We start from the raw sequence: 17,483 nt of genomic DNA, 5'->3' as shown, positions 1-17,483 counted from the left end.
AGAGAGCGGCCTCCATCAGCCCGAAGTCCTAGAGGCGGCTGGGCCGGAGGCGGTCGCACAAAGGGAGTCCCGGGAGGCCGCTCCAGCGGCTGGCGGACCATAGAGACGCGGCTCCCGCCCGCCCTGGGCCGGGAGGTGAGTGAGCGGCTGCCGGGCGGGAAGTAGGAGGGGGTACGTGTGGAGCGGGCCAGAGGCAAAAGTTTCTCGAGCCCCAGGATGAGAGTGGGCCTGGGCGGCGGGACTCCTCGGGAGGAGGTGCTGAACGGAGCACGCCGACGATCGGGGCCCCGGCGCATCACAGCAGCAGTCCCGGTGCCCCAGCCGCGTCACTGCTCTGGACCCCGCCCGACTATCCGCTGCCTCGCCTCTGGACAGTAATCATGACGATGCTCCATCCCAAGCTTTGCAGGTTACAAAACGGCCTTGCCATTTGCTGGCTCTTGTGATTCCCGCTCCCGCCCAACGATGTGGACGCTGTCATCACCTCCACTTTATAGATAGGAAAGCTGAGGCCCTGGGAAGCGAGGTGACTGTATCTGTCTGAGGCCACGCGGTGAGTCAGAGCCCAAAGGCAGGTGGAAACCCGGGTGCCTCGGGTCTCATTCTTTCCGCAGGCCCTCTCTCCACCTTAATTTGTCCTTTCTCTTCCTCAATGCCTCTTGTGACTACCTGTCTGCCACCTTACCCGCCTTCCAGCGGCTGAAGGTTCAGGTTCTCCATCTCGACGGATAGTCCTCCTTGGCTCCCCGCAGAGTGGTGATAATATTCAGTAAGTGGAAGCTATGGTTTCCAGAGAACCCTCTGACCGTGGAAGTGCACTTCCCAGCTACCTTCTGAATTCCCTGAGCCGAGGTTTTGAGTTGCAGAATTTTCACCAGCAACCTGGTTTCCTGGCCCTAAGCCCTCACTTGAGGGGCATGACTCAGTTTCATTCTTACACATTACTGTATACGTTACTAATACATTCTTATACATTACTAGTTATTCTTATACATTACTATCATTCTTATACATTACTAATTATTCGACTTCAGGTAACTTTGGCCCTGTATAACTGGATATGCAGTTTAGTTGCCGTTCATTTCTTGGTTATGTTCTAGTGTTTTCAATATGAGGCCATAGTTAATGAGTTTGATATTCCTCCAGGTGGGTTCCTTCATACCTAGAGAGGCACTGGTTTGTTATCCTTGTAGAAATCTAACTCTCCTCTGATGGAGCTCTGTGTCTACAGTTCTTCACTAGAATCTCGTCTGTCTGACTTACATAGATTGTTGTGGTTTGTGTTCAGTGAAGTGATAATGTCAGTCAGTTGTACTCAGAAAGCTCCATATCTAGGGAGGGAGACTGATAGGTCACAACGCTGCAGTGTGACAGTTTCCAACAGAGCTAGGTACAAGGTGCCAGTGGGACCCCAGAGAGAGTAACTTCTATGAACGGTGTCAAGAAGCCTTCATAGCCAAAGTGACATTGTGCAGATTCTTAAAGGACAGGCGTTGGTTAGCCAGATGAGAGAGATGGAGAAAGGGAAAAGGCCCATCACATGGAGAGGGAAAGGCATGTGTGAGTGTATGGGAGCAAAAGAGGATGCAGTGAGCTTGGGGAGTGGCAGCTCATTGATACGGCTGGGTCAGAGGTCTGTTAAGGGGCGAGGTGGAAGATGAGTCTGGAGAGGTCAGCCAGGCCAGATCCTGAAGGAAGGGCCTTACACCCATAGTAAGGAATAGTGAGATCATAGTATGTTAAGAGGGGAAGGGACCTCTGAGATCCCTTGGCCCCAGTTTTGTTGCACATAAGAAAACTGAGGCTCAGATTGCTTAATGATTTCACCAAGGTCACTTAGCTCCAAGAGATACAACCTTCACTTTTTAATATATTGGCCAAAACTTGTTGGCTCTCTCCTGATGCTGATTCCTATTAGCATCTGTCTAGTTTTTGTTCTGAACATTGTTATAAAAAGAAAACTTCTAGGTTAGCTAGGTGTGGCATGTTACCATCAAAGGAAATGCCTAAGTGGGCAGACACTGGGCCATGCCCCGGCATCAGCGGGGAGGAAGGTGAGATTTCTAACTCTGATTTGTTTGGATTCTCTTCCATAGGCTTACCAGCACATAAGGAGACCACAGAACACCAGTCAGTGGTGATGACAGACCCCGTGTTGGACTCACAGCCAACCAACAACACTGGGGAGATGGATGGACTATGCCCGGAGCTATTGCTGATCCCCCCATCTCTCTCTAACCGTGGAATCCTGGAGCCCGTCCAGAGTCCCTGTCCTGCTGGGAACCCCACACCTTTGCCTGCTGACCCAGGCTGCCTGCTGGTAGAGGCCACAGCAACTGAAGAGGACACAGGGAACATGGAGATCATTGTGGAAGCAGTGGCTGGAAACCTGTCCCCAGGTGCTCCTGGAGAGACCCCAGGTACCCACTCTGTTGCTAGCAGGCCACTGGGACAATCAGCCCTGAGGTTTTGTCTGTGCTATTTTTGACCCTTCTATATAAATATGATGAGAACACAAGGTAGCATCTTATTTTTATTCTTAGAGATGTTGTTATTTGATTTGCAGTTGGTGAATGTTGATTGAAGCCTGGCAAGGTGGTTCACAAGCTGGTACCAAGCTCTTGGCAGAGTCTGTTCCTACAAGGACTTCATGTCTGCTAGGCAGGGATCCAGATGGGAAGACCTTTCTGACACCTCCACCCAATCCTTACTCCTATAGTATATCGACCCTCCCACTCAGGAACTGCAGCCAGGGATTAGGCAAAAGGCCCAGTGTCTCTACCACCCTGGGCTTGGCAGGGCTTCCCAGAAGTAATCTGGTATTTCCTTGCCCTAGTTTCTTGTGTGTAACATATGTAACTCATCCAAGGCGTGTTGTCAGGAATGGGAGTTGAGCATTTATGTTTATGCTAGAAAAATGGTTCTCCCCTTTATTCTTCCTATAGCTACAACTTCTTATTTTTAGGTAACTTCCCCGTTTGTTAACTGCCATCCTCTGGCTACAGTTGTCACAACTTCCCTTGGCAGTGTGGTATGGTGACAACAAATCCTCGAAAAGATTAGCTAATTTGATCATAGAGTGTTTCTAATCTTCTGTGTGGGGAAGCAAATAATAAAGAACAAACATGGGAAAAACAGTTGCAATATATAAGGGAGAATTAAACTCTATTTTTTTGTAAATATTATTTATTTATCAGAGAGAGAGAGCAAGAGCAGAGCAGGAGGGTGGTGCAGAGAGAGAAGCTGGAAGCGGGAGCCTGATGTGGGGCTCCATCCCAAGACATGCAAGACCCCTGAGGCGGGGCTTCATCCCAAGATCATAACCTGAGCTAACCCAGGCACCCCGGGTTAATCTCTTTAAAATTCAGAGAGCTCCATAATAAGAAAAAGGGTGTTTTCGTTTTTTTTGAGAGGGAAGAAAAACCTACATGCAGTTAGTAAAGAAGAATAAAAGTAGTCAAAAACCATAAGAATGCTTAATCTCAGTAACACACAAATAAATTTCACTTAAAAATAACTATGAGGGGTGCTTGGCTGGCTCAGTTGGAAGAGCCTGTGACTCTTGATGTTAGGGTTGTGAGTTCAAGCCTCAGGATGGATGTAGAGATTACTAAAGAAAAAACAACAAAACCTTAAAAAAATAATAATTACTATGATATGCCATTGTTGTTTCTCAGTTTTGGCAAAAATTAAACATCTTTTATAATATCTAGTGCTGGTGGGAAAACAGATACTGTCTTACAGCTTACAGAGGGTATAAATTTAGCATAACCTTTTGAAGGTCAATTTATTTATATAACAAATTTGAAAATATGCATACTCTGACCCAGAAATTCCATTTCCAGGGCTCCGTCCTCTAGAAAGACTCACACACATGCAGAAGAATACGGGGATGAGGATGTCTAGAGCAGCTTTACTTACAAGGGTTCCAAATGACCCAAATGTCCATTAGTAAAGGCAAGCCCTCATTTTGACGTGTTTGTGCTCAGAGGTACTATGAATTGGACAAAAAAATATATTAGATCTAAAGGTAATCATAGAAAAAAGTATCTGATCTATAGCAAGTGGTGGCAGGGGGTGAGGGGGGCAGCAAATTGCAGAGAAATGACTCCTAAAGGCCTAAAACAATATAGACCAAACTGTGTGTAAGGGTGGGGTTGGTTATTCTTTCTGGAGGTACATCCGTGTCATTTGAATTGTTGCACTGAATTTTTTTTTTTTTTTAAGATTTTATTTATTTATTTGTCAGAGAGAGAGAGGGAGAGAGAGCAAGCACAGGCAGACAGAATGGCAGGCAGAGGCCGAGGGAGAAGCAGGCTCCCTGATGAGCAAGGAGCCCGGTGTGGGACTCGATCCCAGGACGCTGGGATCACGACCTGAGCCGAAGGCAGCTGCCCAACCAACTGAGCCACCCAGGCGTCCCTGAATTTTTTTTTTAAAAAAGAAAACCAGGGCGCCTGGGTGGTTCAATGGGTTAAGCCTCTGACTGAGGCTCAGGTCATGATCTCAGGGTCCTGGGATCGAGCCCCTCATTGGGCTCTCTGCTCGGCAGGGGGCCTGCTTCCCCATCTCTCTCTGCCTGCCTCTCTGCCTACTTTTGATATCTCGCTCTCTCTCTGTGTCAAATAAATAAATAAAATCTTTAAAAAAAAAAAAAAAAGGAAAGAAAACCAGCAGAGTAGAAATGGCACAAACCTGGGCTGGAGTCAAGGCTCCGCCATGAGCAAGCACAGTCCTTAACCTCCCAGGACTCTGGGTCCTTCTTCTCGAAGGGCAGCTAGAGGACCCAGTGAGTGTTTCCTAAGCCTTTCTTTATCAAGGTCCTGCCCATTGCTAAAGAAATGCCAGTGATTACTCGTATGATTTGGGTCTTTTGGAAACAGATGTTCTTCATTTTATGAATTACTGTGCCTTTGAAAAAAAAAAAAAAAAATCTCTTTCCAGAAAGTAAAAAGTAAGACTTTGTCATTCAAAGCTGCAGATATGGGACGCCTGGGTGGCTCAGTGGGTTAAGCCACTGCCTTCGGCTCAGGTCATGATCCCAGGGTCCTGGGATCGAGTCCCACATCGGGCTCCTTGCTCGGCAGGGAACCTGCTTCTCTCGCTGCCTCTGCCTGCTTGTGTGTACTCGCTTGCGCGCTCTCTCTCTCTCTCTGGCAAATAAATAAAATCTTAAAAAAAAAAAAAAAAGCTGCAGATATTACCCTTAGAGTGTCATTTTCTTCTTCTGCAAGTTTTCATTTGGGCCAAACGTATTGCCTTTCCTTAATGCTTTCCAGAATTGGTTAATGCTTGTTGTATTCATTTAGCAAATGTTTATTAAATACCTGTTTTATGTTGGCATATTGTGCTACATACTGGGAACCCAGGTCACATGCAAATAGACTGTCCCTGACCTTATGGGGCTTACCATCCCCGTATAAGTCTTAACGTCTATCTGCATCCCACCAATATTAAAAGATTCACCTACGTTTTCTACTAGTAGCTAACGCCTAGGAGTCTTGTTCCATCTGATGCCGTGCTTCTCTTTCGGTCCTCTGCCTGCAGGTGTCCTGGTAAAGGTGGTGGAGGTGTACTTCTGTGAGCGCTGTGAGCAGAGCTTTGCAGAGCCCACTCTGCTGGCCCTGCACCAGTGTGCTGAGCCCCTCATACAGCCTCTGCCGGGCCTCTCTGGCCCCCCATGCTCCGAGGAGCTCACCCCCGGCAACCTCCCTCTCTCTGGCCCTGTGCAGGGGCAGGGCCTGCCAGATAGCCCCCTGCCGTGCCCCGTGTGTAGACAGGAGTTTGCCCAGCCCCAGGCCCTGAAGAGCCACTTCAAGAGTCACCGGGGCCCTCCCGCCACCTTCCCCTGCCCGGAGTCCGGCTGTACGTTCTCCGCGGAAGATCGCAAGGCCCTGCAGTTCCACCTGAGGCAGGCCCATGCCGCGGTCCCCGTGCCGTGTTCTTTCCGGGGCTGCCCCCTGCTCTTCGGGAGCCGGCAGGCCATGGAGCTGCACCGACAGGCCCATTACCCCTTCCACTGCAACCATTGCAGCTTTATGGGTTCCAACGTCAAACTCTTCCGGCAGCATCAGCGGAGCCACGGGCCTGGGCCACAGGGAGAGCTCTCTGCCCGGCAGGGTCCTCCGGCCCAGGAGCTGCTGCCAGGTATGAGACCGGGTCTTTTTTTTTTTTTTTTTTGTCTCGAAAAGAGGGCATGGGGTGAATAGAGGAGGAGGAGGAAATAGGCTGGGAGAGACCAGGATTCTGCTACAAGACCTAGGCTTGCTGAGACCAGTCAGTGCCGTGCTCCCAAAGAGAAGACCCCTCTTTCCTGGGAAATAGCCTTACACCTTTGCCTTATTGAAGCAACCGCCTCTGTGGAGGGGTAGAGCGATGGATCAGAGGGGACAGGGTGTGACCCTGAATTGCTGAGTTTAGCTTCTCAGTAGACCGGTTTAGAGGTCTGGCTATGTTCACCTGCACTGAGCCGCCAGCCATTAGCCCTGGGAACCCGGGCCAGGGAAGTGCAGTCTCCCCAGTCTGTACCTCCCAGCCCCCTACCCCCACTGCAGTGATCTCAAAGCCCTTGCCTTCAAGGGGTGTGAGGATGGTGTCCTCTGAGGTTTGATTTGCTTTAGGTTGGAGTGTTAATGATAGCTTAGCTTCTCCTGTCTTGAGTGGTAATAAATGGATAGACCTAGAATCCAAGCGCAAGATTCTCTTATTCTAAATGGGGAGGGGGCAGTCCTGCCAGCCCGGAAGAGGAGCAGGAGAAACAGTCATTGCGGTCGTTGGCTCCCATAGACATCAAGTTTTATGTGTCTCCAGCTCCCAAACTGCCCCCTAGAGGGGGCGAGCCATCAGAACGAGCAGAGGCGCCCTTGCCCAGGGAGCAGTCAGCGGATGAAGGGGACGCGGAGGAAGAAGAGAGTGGCGCTCTGAAGGACACCCAAAAAGGCCTGGAGAAGGGCCAGGGAGCTCAGCAGTTAGAAGGTAATGACATGGTTAGGCGTGAACCTCTTGGTGGTGGGGAGGAATGGATTGTGGAGACACTGACATTGAGGCTCTCTGGGGTTTGGTTTTCTGGGTGTTGGTTCATGGCCTCTGGTTCTTACCCTTCCACTTTGACCTATGTAGTGGGAAAATGATAAATGGGTAAAGACGGTAGAAACACAGAGTAGGGGTTGCTCTCCTAGGCTGGTCTTCCTCAGGCAGAGGCTCTTTTGCAGGGAAGGAGACGGTGATATTGATTATATAAAGATGCCAGAGGTTACTGGTCAGCAGCCTGTTTTGTCTGGCATTGGGCCCACGAAGATTTTTATTTCTGAATCCTTGCTTCCCAGCTTTCCAACTCTGTAGAACCACATTTGCAACCCATCCTTCCCCCACAGAGCACGTTTCCTGTCAAGTGACTAGAAAAGATCTGATTGTGTATATGACCAGTTCTCTCTGATCTCGAACTCAGTGAACCAGTGTTTAGATGCAGGAGTACTTGACCTTCTTCTCTTCCCTTTTACATACTCTGCGGGTTTCTTGGCCTTCCAACCAACCCTGCCAATCCCGCTGCCTACCCTCACAAACAAGGGCAGGAAGAGTGAGAATGCTTCTTCCAGATTGTTCTCTTGAGCAACTCTAGACAAAGGCTCGGGAATAGTGGGGAGCTGGGGGAAGCACTTCAGATGGGCCCACAACCAGGTCAGAGAAATCCTTGTGATTTGGCTTCCTTCAGTACTTGAACTTCTCGCCCCCTTTGTGAGCCTGCCCTGCTGGAGATGCCGTTGTTAGGTTCCCCACAGAGAGAGATGAAAGGCCTCCTAACGTCGTGTCCGGACAAATCATGGTTCTCCCGTGAGCTGGCCAGCCCCCAGCTTCTCAGAGAATCTCGCCGACAGCCCTCTCTCCCTTTCCCTCTCCAGGGGACGTGCCTCCTGGCACCGAGTCCCTCTTCAAGACTCACATGTGCCCGGAGTGCAAGCGCTGCTTCAAGAAGCGGACACACCTGGTGGAGCACCTGCACCTGCACTTCCCCGACCCCAGCCTGCAGTGCCCCAACTGCCAGAAGTTCTTCACCAGCAAGAGCAAGCTGAAGACGCACCTGCTGCGGGAGCTGGGCCAGAAGGCCCACCGCTGCCCGCTGTGCCACTACAGTGCCGTGGAGAGGAATGCGCTGAACCGCCACATGGCCAGCATGCACGAGGACATTTCCAACTTCTACTCGGACACCTACGCCTGCCCCGTGTGCCGGGAGGAGTTCCGCCTCAGCCAGGCCCTGAAGGAGCACCTCAAGAGCCACACGGCGGCGGCCGCTACGGGGCCGCTGCCCCTGCGCTGCTTTCAGGAGGGCTGCGGCTACGTGGCCCCCGACCGCAAGGCCTTCATCAAGCACCTGAAGGAGAGCCACGGCGCGCGGGCTGTCGAGTGCCGCCATCACTCGTGCCCCCTGCTCTTCGCCAGCGCCGAGGCCATGGAGGCACACCGCAAGAGCCACTATGCCTTCCACTGCCCGCACTGCGACTTCGCCTGCTCCAACAAGCACGCGTTCCGCAAACACAAGAAGCAGGGCCATGCGGGCAGCGAGGAGCTGCGCTGCACCTTCTGCCCCTTCGCCACCTTCAACCCCGTGGCCTACCAGGACCACGTGGGCAAGATGCACGCCCACGAGAAGATCCACCAGTGCCCCGAGTGCGCCTTTGCCACCGCCCACAAGAGGGTGCTCATTCGCCACATGCTGCTGCACACCGGTGAGCCCACCTTCTGCCCCTGCAGTCACACTGGTCACATGGCCGTCGCTGGGCTCGTGTGCCAGATACGAGGCCCACAAGGGGCTCTGCGTCCGTCGTTCCTAGAACCAGATCTACCGTTTGTAGTTTACAAAGGAGCCTTAAGATGAGGGTCCCTTGGCTAGTGAAATGGTTAAGCTAGGATGGGAGTCCAGGTAGTCTGAGCCGAAGGTCATGGAGAGATACCTTCCTTTGTGATTCAGGTTTGGAGATGAGGGGCAAGTGGCCCAAGCCGCCCATACATGAGAGAGCCTTGGGAGCTGACTCAGACTGTAATTGGTTGCCAGCATTATACTGATGCTTTGAGTGACAACCAGATTAAGCTTCCTGCTGTGGCCCCGCCCCACTTGCGATCTCTAAGCAAGCGTCAGTGGGTTGACAAGACATTTAAAAAAAAAAATCTCGTCGAAGATTCTAGTTTAGGAGGATAGCTCTTAGGCAGCTTGGGGCAAAGCCATTGTTTCCAGTGAACAGTTCATTTCTGTGCATGCCTTAGTCACCAAAGGTCATTTTTCTAAGGCCCTTCATAAAATTTCCCATCTCTACAGTGCTCTATAGTTTGCTGAGTTCTTTTTACATTGTCTCATTTAATGCATAAAGACAGTCTTGCAAGGGAGGCAGGTGAAGGAGAGGAACTGAACATTTAAATGCCCTGTTGCGGGATCATACTGCTAATGTTAGAACTGGAGCCAGAGTACCATTTCGCTCGCCTTTCACCACAGGGAAACGGGCTGAGTGGGCAGGCAGGGATCACAGGGAAGGGTCCTGAAGGAACGTGCCCCCAGCCTCTTAGCACCAGCTCTTACCCAATCCCATAGACAGCTCTTCCTTGAGTCCTTGCGGGGCACCGCTGAGGACTTTGGGATGTCTTACTTAATCTTCTCACCAGCCTTGAGCAATCAGTATTTTTGTTGCCCCCCTCTTTGGAGATAAGGAAAAACAGACTCGGAAGGGTTATGTGACTTGTCCAAGCCCACGTAGTAGTAGTCAGCTGGGATCTAAACCACCACTTCATAGCTCTGTGGTTTCCCCGCGCCCCGCCTTCTTTCTTTATAAAATGAGGCAGTCCTAGGACCTGCTTCATAGGGCTGCCAGGAAGAGTCAGTAAGAGCAGACATGTTTTTTTAAAGATTTTATTTATGTATTTGACAGAACAAGAGAGCAGAAGCAGGGGGAGCAGCAGGCAGAGGGAGAGGGAGAAGCACACTCCTTGCTGAGCAGAGAGCCCGACATGGGGCTCGATCTCAGGACCCCAGGATGGTGACTTGAGCCAGAGGCAGTTGTTTAACCAACTGAGCCACCCAGGCTCCCCAAGAGGGGGCGTTTTTATAATGCACGTTCTGTCCATGTTAGCTATTAATATCCTTATTAATGGGTTGGACTCCAGAGTCCAAATTCTTAACCACTACTTAGCCTAGTTTTTTTCTCCTTTTCTGCAAAACTGGAGGGAATTCGGGTAAGTGGAGCAGTCGGCCATTAGAGCTAACAAGCTCTATAGCATCCAGGTAGACTTGCAAGACTGGTCGTGGAAAGTATGGTCTTCACTTTCCCCCTGGCTTCCTCCATGTTGGAGCCGGGGAGAGGGCCAGAAGCAGCTCTGACCGTTGGGAGCCACACACCGGGCGGTGAGGGAGGCTTTCGCTTATGCTCAGCATCAGGGCAAGCTTGCGTGTGGGAGCACGGTCTGTGCACCCCCTCAATCCACGTCTGACCTGTTTCCTCTCCTCCCATCCCTACCCCTACCCACACCCAAGGTGAGAAACCTCATAAGTGTGAACTCTGTGATTTCACATGCCGAGACGTGAGCTACCTGTCCAAGCACATGCTGACCCACTCCAACACCAAGGATTACATGTGCACTGAGTGTGGCTACGTCACCAAGTGGAAGCATTACCTCAGTGTGCACATGCGGAAACACGCGGGGGACCTCAGGTATGAGTGCGTGTGCCCTCCCCGCTCCCACCCTCGCCCAGGAAGCTGACGCTAAGCTAGCCTCCTCTTGAACTCACCGTGCTCTCCTGGCCTCAGAATGACTCCTCCCCGTGCCGCTCTCTGCTCCTCTGGTCTCTGCTCCATTGCCGGTAGCTGGCTTCTGTGCCTGTGGCCCCCTCTGCACGGGGAGAACTCTCTGGGCTCAGGGAAAGGAGCATAGACCCAGAGTCCAGGCCCAGACGTGATGGTGTCCCTTGAGCTCTCACAAAGTCCATGCCTAGGAAAGTTGGGAGACAACACTTGCGACCCCCCCATCCTAGCCACGTTCCTCATCCAGGCAAAGTTCCCCACTGTGCTGTGGCTCTGCTGGCCAGGGGGTCTCTGCTGAGCTTTCACGCCTCTGGGGGAGAATGGGATCTAGGCACAGACACCAGCCCCGTGAGGCCGTAGCTCCGCAGTTCCTTCAGAGTCTAGAGCAGGTGGCTGATCCGTGCTGTCTTCCCTGTGGCAGCAACATAGAGCAGGGGTCGGAACACAAGCACTGAAGGTGGGCTGTCTGCCCTTCGCTTCTTTGTGACCCGAGGCAGGTCATTAACCTCTGTGCTTGAGTCTCCTCCTTTGGAAGCAGATGCCCAGTCTGTGGGGTAGTGGTAGAGAATGGCTTAGATGACACGAGTCCTGCCCTGAGTGCGGAGCCTTGTCCACAGGAAGTATTCATGGGTTCTGGGAGACTGAGTCTGGCCACTTTGCCTCCTACCCCCCAACCAGATACCAGTGCAACCAGTGCTCTTATCGCTGCCACCGGGCCGATCAGCTGAGCAGCCACAAGCTGCGCCACCAGGGCAAGTCCCTGATGTGCGAGGTGTGCGCCTTTGCGTGCAAGCGGAAGTACGAGCTGCAGAAGCACATGGCCTCCCAGCACCACCCAGGCCCGCCGGCCCCACTCTACCCCTGTCGCTACTGCAGCTACCAGAGCCGCCACAAGCAGGCGCTGCTGAGCCACGAGAACTGCAAGCACACCCGCCTGCGTGAGTTCCGCTGCCCGCTCTGTGACTACCGTACCTTCAGCAACACCACCCTCTTCTTCCACAAGCGCAAGGTCCACGGCTATGTGCCCGGCGACCAGGTGTGGCAGCTCCGCTATGCTGGCCAGGAGCCCGAGGGGGCTGGGCCGGGCCCGATGCCCCGGCTGGACTCCGAGCCCCACAGCCAGCCGCCCGCCCCGCCTGAGGGGCCAGACCGGGACCCTGCGCTGGCAGTGGAGCCCCACTCGGACCCGGCCCCGCCAGAGACCAGCGAGGAGGAGAGCACTGGGAGACAGGATGGCAGTGGGGTTTCGCAGGGTGACGACCTGTCTGGCAGCCCCGGTCTGGCGGAGGTCGATGAGGGAGGGTGCACCCTGCACCTAGAGGCCTTGGGCGTAGAGCTGGAGCCTGTGGCTGAGCCACCCCTGGAGGAGATCACTGAAATCACCCCTGTGGCCTTCAGGCCCCTGGATCCCGCAGGGCCCCTGAGACTTGAAGGGCCAGATGGAACTTTGACTGAGCTATCTGCCTTTGAAGCTGCCGGGGCTTCTGATTTGGGTGCTGAAGAAGAGCCTGTTCTGGAAAAGCCAGTCCCAGAGGCCCCCCAAAACCTCCCTTCCTCAGAGGAGCCCCCTGACAGCTGGGCGGGAGCCTTAAAGGCCACTCTGCCCGCTGAGAGCACTCCGCTCCCCCAGTTCCCCGAGTCGGAGTCCCTGCTCAAGGCCCTGCGGAGGCAGGACAAAGAGCAGGCCGAGGCTCTGGTCCTGGAGGGGCGGGTTCAGATGGTAGTCATCCAGGGAGAGGGGCGCGCCTTCCGCTGCCCACACTGCCCGTTCATTACCCGCCGGGAGAAAGCCCTGAGTGTGCACTCCAGGACCGGGTGCCAGGGCCGCCGAGGGCCCCTGCTGTGCCCCGAGTGTGGAGCCAGCTTCAAGCAACAGCGTGGCCTCAGCACCCACCTGCTGAAGAAGTGTCCCGCTCTGCTCAGGAAGAACAAGGCTTTGCCTGGACCAGGCTCCCCACTGCCCCCAGGTACCCAGGTCTCCGAGGACACAGAAGGTGTGAAGTCCCCCCCCGCCCTGCTAGAAGGAGAGCCAGCGTTCCCCAAAGAGGCTGCTGCTGCACTTCCCAGGGAGCCAGAAGAAGTAGAGGAGCCCCCTGGCCCACGCTCCATGTCTGGGGACACCTTACCCGCAGAGACCCCTGAGAAGTTCCACTTCGAGCAGGGCAAGTTTCACTGCCACTCATGCCCGTTCCTGTGCTCCCGGCTCTCCTCCATCACCTCTCACGTGGCTGAAGGCTGCCGGGGGGGCCGCGGCGGGGGAGGAAAGCGAGGGGCCTCTCTTCTGAGCCGTGGGGACTCTGTCTCCCCCAGCAGTGGGAGTGCAGAGGGCAGCCCCAGGACTGGGGACACGGCACTGGCTCCAAAGCAGAAGGGGGCCCGCTTCTCCTGCCCAACGTGCCCCTTCAGCTGCCGCCAGGAGCGGGCCCTGAGGACGCACCAGAGCCGGGGCTGCCCCCTCGGAGAGTCTGGAGAGCTGCACTGCAGCCTCTGCTCCTTCACCGCCGCCGCTGCTGCCACCCTCAGGCTCCACCAGAAGCGGAGGCACCCCACCACCGCCCCCCCGGCCCGCGGGCCCCGGCCCCCACTCCAGTGCGGGGACTGTGGCTTCACCTGCAAGCAGAGCCGCTGCCTCCAGCAGCACCGGCGGCTCAAGCACGAGGGAGTGAAGCCCCACCAGTGCCCCTTCTGTGACTTCTCCACCACTAGGCGGTACCGGCTGGAGGCCCACCAGTCCCGCCACACGGGGGTCGGCCGCATCCCCTGCAGCTCCTGCCCACAGACATTCGGTACCAACTCGAAACTGCGCCTGCACCGGCTGCGGGTCCACGATAAGACGCCCACCCACTTCTGCCCGCTGTGCGACTATAGCGGCTACCTGCGACATGACATCACGCGCCACGTCAACAGCTGCCACCAGGGCACCCCCGCCTTCGCCTGCCCCCAGTGCGAGGCGCAGTTCAGCTCAGAGACGGCACTCAAGCAGCATGCGCTGCGCCGGCACCCCGAGCCGCCCCCCACCACGCCGGGCTCCCCTGCCACCGAGGGCCCCCTGCGCTGCTCCCGCTGTGGGCTGCTATGCGCCAGCCCAGCCAGCCTGCGGGGCCACACCCGCAAGCAGCACCCACGACTGGAGTGTGGGGCCTGCCAGGAGGCCTTCCCCAGCCGGCCGGCCCTGGACGAGCACCGGCGGCAGCAGCACTTCAGCCACCGCTGCCAGCTCTGTGACTTTGCAGCCCGGGAGCGCGCTGGCCTGGTTAGGCACTACCTGGAGCAGCACGAGGAGGAAGAGGAGGAGGCGGCAGTAGCAGGTGCGGAGACCCCGGAGGGCGGCGCGGGGGCCGGCCAGCCCGCCCTGCGCTGCCCCTTCTGTGACTTCGCGTGCCGCCACCAGCTGGTGCTGGACCACCACGTGAAGGGGCACGGCGGCACCCGGCTGTACAAGTGCACCGACTGTGCCTACAGCACCAAGAACCGCCAGAAGATCACCTGGCACAGCCGCATCCACACGGGAGAGAAGCCCTACCGCTGCCACCTCTGTCCCTACGCCTGTGCCGACCCCTCCCGCCTCAAGGTGAGGCTGGTGGGGGGAAGCCACTGAGGCGGAGGGCGGGGAGGGGGCGTGGTGGGAGGTGAAGGTGGACGGGCTCGGGGGGTAGGGGGAAGCTCCCTGGGTCCTCTGGTCCCTACTCCTGGTTATCAGTTCTGGGATCTCCGTCAAGCCCCCTAGCAGCCCCCCATTGAAGGAGGTGCTGATACTTCATAGCGCGGTTGCAAAGCAGAGATGCCCTTATGTGAGCATGGCCTGTGATGAAGGCTTTTATTGAGCGCTATTGCGTGCTTGCCGTAATTTTAATCCTTGCAACACAGGAGGTGGAGTTAGTGCAGCTGTTTCTCATTTCACAGATTAATAGATTGGGAGTTTGGGCACAGGTAGTAAGTGGCAGAGCTGAGAAGGGGCAGACTGAGAGTTCGGCCCAGCGGGTTTGGGTGGCGGCCCAGCAGGTTAGGTGTGGGCAGAGTGGCTGCACCGGGGAGCCCGCTTGGTGGAGGGAGCACAGCTGGGGTGGGAGCAACTTCACCGAGGACCAAGTGTGCGCATTTTCTAGGCACACTCTGCTCTTCCCCCCCACATAGTACCACATGCGGATCCATAGGGAGGAACGGAAGTATCTGTGCCCCGACTGTGGCTACAAGTGCAAGTGGGTCAACCAGCTCAAGTACCACATGACCAAGCACACAGGTGAGTCTGTGTGGTTTCCATGGGCCCATGGGGTCCCCCCCATTCCTGGCACGCCCAGCCTCCCTGAGGTGGTGGATGTCCTTACTCAGATCCGGGGTGCACATTGAGGGGTGGGGGAGAGGCTGATGGGCCAGAATAGCTTCCCAACCCACTGAAGAGCTGGGAGAATCAGAAGAGAGGTGAGCCTGAGGGCCTGGGTGTACTCTGTAAAAGCTTCCCTGCTGACCACGGCCCTAGGCCACCGACCCCTTGCTGAGAGCCCCACAACATAAATGTGGCTGACAGAGGTCTGCTTAGTTACTGCAGACACAGTGGAGCTACTAGGAGTAACGGGAACATGAAAAGTTTGCCTGTTTTAGCTGCTTTGTTTCTCTTGGGTACGGAGTCCGGGAACTACAGGTGCTCTGCGAGGGGCTAAACGGCGACGTGTCTGTATTACGCATAGGATCCCCTCGCGTCCAGGCAATAACCAGATGCGTTTCAGGGTGCTCTGCACCTATGGACGCCGCTCTCTTGCCTCTAATCCTTTCCCCTTAAGAATTTTCTTTTCCTTTCTGAGTTGAACACGGAGTTCTCTTTAAATGGATCCCCAAGTTCCACGGGTACCCCATGATCATAAGGGGTTGGAGTTCCCCATCCGGAAACCAGGTGGTATCTGAGTGAGTGGTCATCGCCGTCAGGTGGCTACTCAGGGGTCCAGTTAGTTATCAGCATCCATTGGGCACTCACTGTGCAAAAGGGGCTGTGTTGGGAGGAGGGCAGAGAAATGCCAGATGGAGCTGGAACATTCCACAGATGGCAGTCATGAGTCAGTGTGCTGCTTGTGTCTTGTCCCGGGATCCCAGTGACTCCTGGGTCCACTCCACGTGGCTCCACCAGCTCTGATAGTGACTTTGTCCGTTGGCCCTGCCCCGTCCTATAGGCCTGAAGCCATACCAGTGCCCCGAGTGCGAGTACTGCACCAACCGGGCCGACGCGCTGCGTGTGCACCAGGAGACTCGGCACCGGGAGGCACGGGCCTTCATGTGCGAGCAGTGCGGCAAGGCCTTCAAGACCCGCTTCCTGCTGCGCACCCACCTCCGCAAGCACAGTGAGGCCAAGCCCTACGTGTGCAATGTGTGCCACCGTGCTTTCCGCTGGGCCGCCGGCCTGCGCCATCACGCCCTCACCCACACCGACCGGCACCCCTTCTTCTGCCGCCTCTGCAGCTACAAGGCCAAGCAGAAGTTCCAGGTGGTGAAGCACGTGCGCCGGCACCACCCGGACCAGGCCGACCCGAACCAAGGAGTGGGGAAAGATCCCACCACCCCCACGGTGCACCTGCATGACGTGCAGCTGGAGGACCCTAGCCCTCCTGCTCCTGCTGCTCTCCCGACGGGACCCGAGGGCTGAGCGCCTGCCCCCTCCCCGACCATCACAGAGGGGGTGGTCCCACACGTGCAGACCTGCAGACTGGAAGCAGAGCTCGCCTGCGGCTCCAGAGCCTAAGGAAGGGCTGGCTTCGAGGTTTCGGGGGCTCAGGCAGTAGTACCGGGACGCTGATGGCCGTATAAAGGAGTGACATGGACCACAGATTGATTTCCAGTTGAGACACCCTATGTTTCTAACCCGTGAGTTCCCGCTTCCTTCAGCGCTCCCCCAGAGCTCCTGGCTCTAAGACCTTGGTTTTTGCCCATTCTGTCTTCCCCTTCCTCCTTGCTCTGTCTGGTCCTGTGTTTTTCCAGCACCCTCCAGACAGTTGTATCTGACCGCATGTGCTGTTGCGCCTCCTGCTCTCTGAAGCATGTTAAACAGAGTGGTGACGAGCTTACCAACGCATCCATGTCCCTGACTGAGCACAGCCAGGCTGTCCTCTCGCTCTGGCCCATTCCCTCTCACACCTCTGTCTCTCCTTCGTCTCCTTCCATCTTCACCGAGGGATTCCGAAATGTTCCCGGGTCTGCCTTCTCTCTGCCCTTGAGCCTGGCTTGGCCCTTGCCCTGCTCCTTATTTCTGAGCCCCGAGGTCTACTTGTAGGCCTAGCAGTCAGCCTCCCCCTGGAAGTAGCTTTAATTCAGCCTCCATCCTCAGCCTGGCCCAGCAGCTGCACAGGAGTTAAATCACAAGATAGTGGGAAAGGCGCACGACTTGAGGGAAGGGGGGCGATGAGACTCTGTAATCCAGAATTCCGTGAGTTCCTCACAGTGACCGTATGCTCAACCATTGAAACTGTGACACACTGGGGAAATGACAAAAGGTACTTTTAATAATTATAGTGGGGCGGTAGGCATAAACCGAGACTGTTCCAGGCAAACTCTCGGGAGGGTGTGGATCATGTAACCCTTTGTCTCCTCCTTTCGTCCTTGGAAGCCATATTTCTTCTGTACCCTTCTATGTAGCACATGCGGGGGGTGGGGGCTGGACACTTATTTTTCCACCCCTTCCCTGCCCCACCTATCTCCCCAAGTGTCCCCCAAGCT

The 17,483-nt window shown here is 55.3% G+C and overlaps 1 protein-coding gene across 6 annotated transcripts; it reads left to right on the top strand.

Annotated features, from left to right (window-relative positions):
- The first annotated feature begins 35 nt into the window (after positions 1–35).
- On the top strand, positions 36–16,834 carry LOC111143874 (zinc finger protein 142). 6 transcript variants are annotated; one of them, XM_022497902.1, is made up of 10 exons: positions 36–135; positions 402–769; positions 2,097–2,420; positions 5,548–6,147; positions 6,811–6,975; positions 7,899–8,723; positions 10,517–10,694; positions 11,463–14,355; positions 14,919–15,024; positions 15,947–16,834. In XM_022497902.1, the coding sequence occupies exons 3-10, from the start codon at positions 2,141–2,143 to the stop codon at positions 16,414–16,416; spliced, it is 5,517 nt and encodes a 1,838-aa protein (XP_022353610.1). In that variant the 5' UTR covers positions 36–135; positions 402–769; positions 2,097–2,140; the 3' UTR covers positions 16,417–16,834. The 6 variants fall into 6 exon arrangements, with proteins under 6 accessions (XP_022353610.1, XP_022353639.1, XP_022353620.1 ...); XM_022497912.1 differs by having other exon boundaries at positions 119–135; positions 410–769; XM_022497893.1 differs by lacking the exon at positions 36–135 and having other exon boundaries at positions 180–553; positions 697–769.
- Positions 16,835–17,483: the final 649 nt, after the last annotated feature.

Source organism: Enhydra lutris, unplaced genomic scaffold (genome assembly GCF_002288905.1).
Source record: "Enhydra lutris kenyoni isolate GAN:26980312 unplaced genomic scaffold, ASM228890v2 scaffoldscaffold1, whole genome shotgun sequence".
In the NCBI taxonomy this organism is placed as follows: domain Eukaryota; kingdom Metazoa; phylum Chordata; class Mammalia; order Carnivora; family Mustelidae; genus Enhydra; species Enhydra lutris.
Note: the sequence above shows the minus strand (reverse complement) of the source record. Positions and strands in the feature narration are given on the sequence as shown.

Coding starts and splice junctions, on each gene's coding strand:
- LOC111143874 (XM_022497931.1), top strand. CDS start 2,141: ATGACAGACCCCGTGTTGGACTCACAGCCAACCAACAACACTGGGGAG. Junction 8,724..10,516: donor CCACATGCTGCTGCACACCG/GTGAGCCCACCT, acceptor CCCACACCCAAG/GTGAGAAACCTCATAAGTGT. Junction 15,025..15,946: donor CCACATGACCAAGCACACAG/GTGAGTCTGTGT, acceptor CCCGTCCTATAG/GCCTGAAGCCATACCAGTGC.